Source organism: Chlorella variabilis, assembly GCF_000147415.1.
Source record: "Chlorella variabilis unplaced genomic scaffold CHLNCscaffold_11, whole genome shotgun sequence".
NCBI lineage: Eukaryota > Viridiplantae > Chlorophyta > Trebouxiophyceae > Chlorellales > Chlorellaceae > Chlorella > Chlorella variabilis.
The window spans coordinates 746305-750523 of record NW_005435077.1 but is presented as its reverse complement, the minus strand read 5'-3'; the positions used below and the strand labels follow the sequence as shown (position 1 = coordinate 750523).

The window sequence follows — 4219 nt, the reverse complement described above, 5'->3', positions numbered from 1 at the left end:
GGGGGGGGGGGGGGGCAGGCATTGTGCGGTGCGGCCGGTGGCTTGGCACAGCTGATTCACAGCTGTGTGGTGCATGCGCCAGGCAGCCCAGCCCGGCACTGCAAAGTGGTTCTGTGGCAGCAGTCCCTGAGTGTGCCTCGCTCCCACCGCCACACACCCACACGGTCTGCCCGCCCTTCCCTCTGCAGACCTGGTGGAGGACTGCACCCGGCTGGACCCCTACGCCCGCCCCTCCTCCCGCGACATCCTGCTGCGCCTCAAGTCGCTGGCCGCATTTGCGGAGCGCAAGGACAAGGAGCAGGGGCGCTTCAGCCTGTGACCCCCCGCCTTCCTTCCCTGTTGAAGCAACACGCCCTGAGATCAGTTTGTGAAATCCAGACAGCCAACCTGAAGAAGAGCCATTCCATTATTTGCAGAATCCCAGCTCGGTTTTCTAAAGGGAAACTGGGGTCGGGGGACGCCCCGCTGTCGGCCCCCCCTCGCCCTGCAAGCGCCCCCCGCCGCCTCCTGGAGCCCCTCTGGGCCGCTGGGACGCGCGTTCCGCGGCGTTCCGCGTGTGCGGGCGGCCCGGCGAGCGAGGCCAATTCCCATTCCCCGCCCCCGCGCCTGCGGCTCGCCGGCGCGCTCACTGGCTTCGATCGAGGTGCGGGCCGGCGCCGGGGAGGGCTTGCAGCGCGGGATGGGTGCCCAATCGCGCAGCTCCCTGCCTGCCACGCTGTCGGTCAGCTCCAGCCGGCCCTTTCCACGGGCGCCGCCGCCCGGGGAGGCTTCTTGAAGGCCTGGGCGGCCGCGCGGCGTGCTGCGGGCGTGGCTCTGCGGCAGCGGCGCCTGCTGCCGCTGCGGCAGCGGCCGCCGCCCTGCAGCGTGGCCTGCTGCAGCCTGGCCTGCTTGCTTCCTGGCTTCCTGGCCCATCCTGGGCTTCCCACAATGCCACCAGCCTGTGATCCCCAGTCCTGCCACCCTGCAATCCTGCCTGCAGGCATGGCATCTTGCCCCGGCGGCGTGGCGGTGTCAGAATGCGCGGCGCTGGGGGCCTGATTGAGGGCCCTGCCGCCCGCGGCGCTCCCGACGGGTGAGCTTCATAGGCAGCAGCAGCAGGCAGCTGTGAATGTGTGGCCCTTAGCCCTAGGCTGCCCTGCCGAGGCCCAACACTTTGAAGCATGCGCATGCGTGCTGGCGCATCCGTGCTAGCGGATGCAGCTGCTCAATCCCTGCCTGCGTTACAGCTGCTGTTCTCACCTGCTTGCCATGCCCACCCTCCATCCACCCCTACCTAGCTGCAGGCCTCAGCAGCAGCCTGCTGTGGAGGAGGCTGGGGAGGCTGGGGAGGCTGGGCCTCCAGCTCCCCTCGACCCTCCCTTCCCGCCGCCCTACGCCCACATGCCAGCGGCGTTGCAGCAAGCTGTGGCTTGTGTGCAGCAGCAGGCCCACCTGCCTTGTGGCCACTGTGCAAACCCTCCTGCGGCTCATCGAGAGTGGCATTCCCCCCAGCCACAACCACTGCATTGTGCTGCTGGGGGACGCCCACCCGTACACATGGCAGGGCTTTGGCGGCGCCGACCAGCAGGATGCAGTGGCTGCGGTGGTGCAACGGCTGCTGCAGCTGTTGCCCCACCTCTGCGTGTACGAGGGCCTGGAGCAGGTCATTGCAGCTGCAGAGTGAGCATGTGGCCACCGTGGTATTTGCACACTCCTGCGCATGCATGCTGCTGGTGATTGTGCCCCCTCCTGCAGCCCCCTCCCACAAACCTCACCCTCCCCCTGCCTCCCATCCCTGAGCCTGCAGGTTTGGTGCACACGTGCTTCCTCCCCGTGCCCTGGTTGACCCCCCTCCCCCCACCCCCTGGCTGGGAGAAGTCCGCGGCGATGCACGCTGCCTACGTGCGGCAGCAGCAGCAGCAGCAGCAGCAGCAGCAGCAGCAGCAGCAGCAGCAGGAGCAGGATGGGGATGATGGCGATAGCTTCTTTAGCAGCGATGCGGATGGTGGGCTGCCGGCCCAGGAGCAGGATGGGGATGATGGCGATAGCTTCTTTAGCAGCGATGCGGATGATGAGGGTCCTATTGACTTGATTACCCCGGCCGCCTCACCCTGATCTGTCTGCTCCCCTCCCCCTCCCTTCCCTGTGTGCTGCCTTACCGTGCCACATCTCCTCGTGAGTTTCACTGTGCTGTCTCATTTGCATGCTGTAGCAGGACTACAATTGCATCAATGTTGGAAGCAGTGGGAGCAGGAGCTGAAGGGAGCAGTGGGGGCAGGCAGCAGGCAGCAGTGGGAGCAGGGGAGCAGGAAGCAGTGGGAGCAGGAGCTGAAGGGAGCACTGGGGGTAGGAAGCAGTGGGAGCGGGAGCCCCGGGGCCACAACTGAGATTGGTGGCAACTGTGAATGGTGTAATCAGGCACACGGTCAGCCATTGGGCGCGGGCTTTGCCGGAAGCCCCAGCAGCTCGCGCACCGCCGCCTCGTTCTCCTTGCGGCCCAGGCTGGCAAAGTTCTTCTTCTTCTTGCCCTCCTGCGCGCATGGTAGGGCATTGCAACGGTGAACACGAGCAACCAATTGGAGTGTTGGAGCCCTCTCAGGCCCCTACCGCCGCCACCGCCGCTGCCGCCGCCTGTTGCTGTCACTCCTGCGCCCATGGCGCACCCCCCGAACCCCCAGGTTCCCACCTGCTGCGCCAGGCGCTGGTCCACCAGCCTGGCAGCATCCATGTTTGAGCAGCCCTCCTGGCGTGCCAGCTCCTCCACCAGTGCCATTGCGTTGACGACCAGGTGCCAGATCTTGCGCACCGCCGCGCCTGGGCGCCAGGTGTGCCGGGTGGGCAGCCGGCCCAGCCGCTGTGCCTCCCGCTGCTCGTCCTCCCGGTCCTTCCACGCCGGGCCTTGCACGCCCTCGTAGTAGTGCCGCGCAGCCTGCGCCGCACAGAGTAGTTGTAGTGGGGCACGGGCGGTGGGTGCTTGGATCGCACACAAGGGGACAGGCCACAGTCAGGGGGCAACCGTGGGCGCACAGGGGCTGGGCAGCACACAAGGGGACATGCCACAGTCAGGGGGCAACCGTGGGCGCAGGTAAGCACGTGCGACTATAATGCGACTACACATGCACACAACCCAGTTCACTCACCCACTCGGTGTTGAGCAAGGCGGACAGGCTGCTGGGGATGTTGCAGGGGACGCCATGCCAGCGGCTCCGCCAACCACCCTCTGCTGAGCTGTCTGCTGCTGGTGCTGCTGCGCTGGGGGCGGCGGCAGAGCCCGCGGCAGGGGCATAGCCGAGCTCAAACACACCAACTGTGGTGGCGTCCAGGCTCACGCTTGGGTCGGCAGCGGCCGCTACAATAGTACGGCGGCGGCTTGGGGGGCCGTGCAAGCTGACTTCCGAGGAGAGCAGATGGACGGCAGTGGTCAGTTCATGCTGCTGCGCCAGCTGCTGCTGCTGCTGCTGCACCAGCTGCCGCAGCAGCGAGAGGGGCACGGTCACCTGCCCATCCTCACTGGCTGCCAGCACAGACGCGTCTGCTTCCAGCAACGCAGCTGCCGCTGCCGATGGTGCCGGCTGCGCTGCTGATGGTGCCGGCTGCGCTGCCGGCGCCGGCGCTGCTGCTGGCATCGGCGCCGCTGCAGCAGCGGCATCCCCAACTGCCACCTCAGCCAGCTGCATGAGCAGCTCCTCGCTGGCTGTCTCCTCGTGGCGGCCGCACTCCTCTGCAACCGTCCACGTGTGGTCGCGGGCTGCTGCTATGCCGCGCCGTGCAGCGGCCTGCCACTGGCTCATTTCGGCCATGCGCTGCCGCGCGGCCTCCATGCTGGACGGGCGCCGCCGGCCCAGCACCGCCGCACTAGCGCGCAGGTCCTCTTGCGCGGCCAGGGGGGGCGTGGGGCGGTGTAGAAGCAAGGCGGAGGATCACAGGCCCGCCAGAGGATCACAGGCCTGCCAGAGCCCATGTGCAAGCACAGGCGCTGTCAACAGCCAGCAGGAGTTGTTAACAGCCAGGCAGGTACCTGTGGAAGGGCGCCCGGGAGGGCGCGGGGCTCCTGTGACGTTCCCTAGTTTAGTGCGAGCTGGCCCAGGCCCGCGGAGGGCCGCGCGGCGGTGCAGGCAGGCAGTTATAGTTGAGAAGTGTTGCCAGGAGGCCCTGGAGCGCGCCCCGGCGCTCCGCCCAACTCGCCCCGGAAATCTTGAACCAGATAACCGTTTGCGAGGACGCACCGTGCGTCATCGCG

General features: G+C 67.5%; 1 protein-coding gene across 1 annotated transcript in view; it reads left to right on the top strand.

Annotated features, from left to right (window-relative positions):
• CHLNCDRAFT_134377 (hypothetical protein) overlaps positions 1-319 on the top strand; it is a gene marked incomplete at both ends in the record, with an annotated part of 5089 nt that extends 4770 nt beyond the window's left edge. Inside the window, one exon of the mRNA XM_005847393.1 lies at positions 189-319. Within this exon, the coding sequence (XP_005847455.1) occupies positions 189-319 (131 nt within the window). The remainder of the gene's footprint in view (positions 1-188) is intronic.
• Positions 320-4219: the final 3900 nt, after the last annotated feature.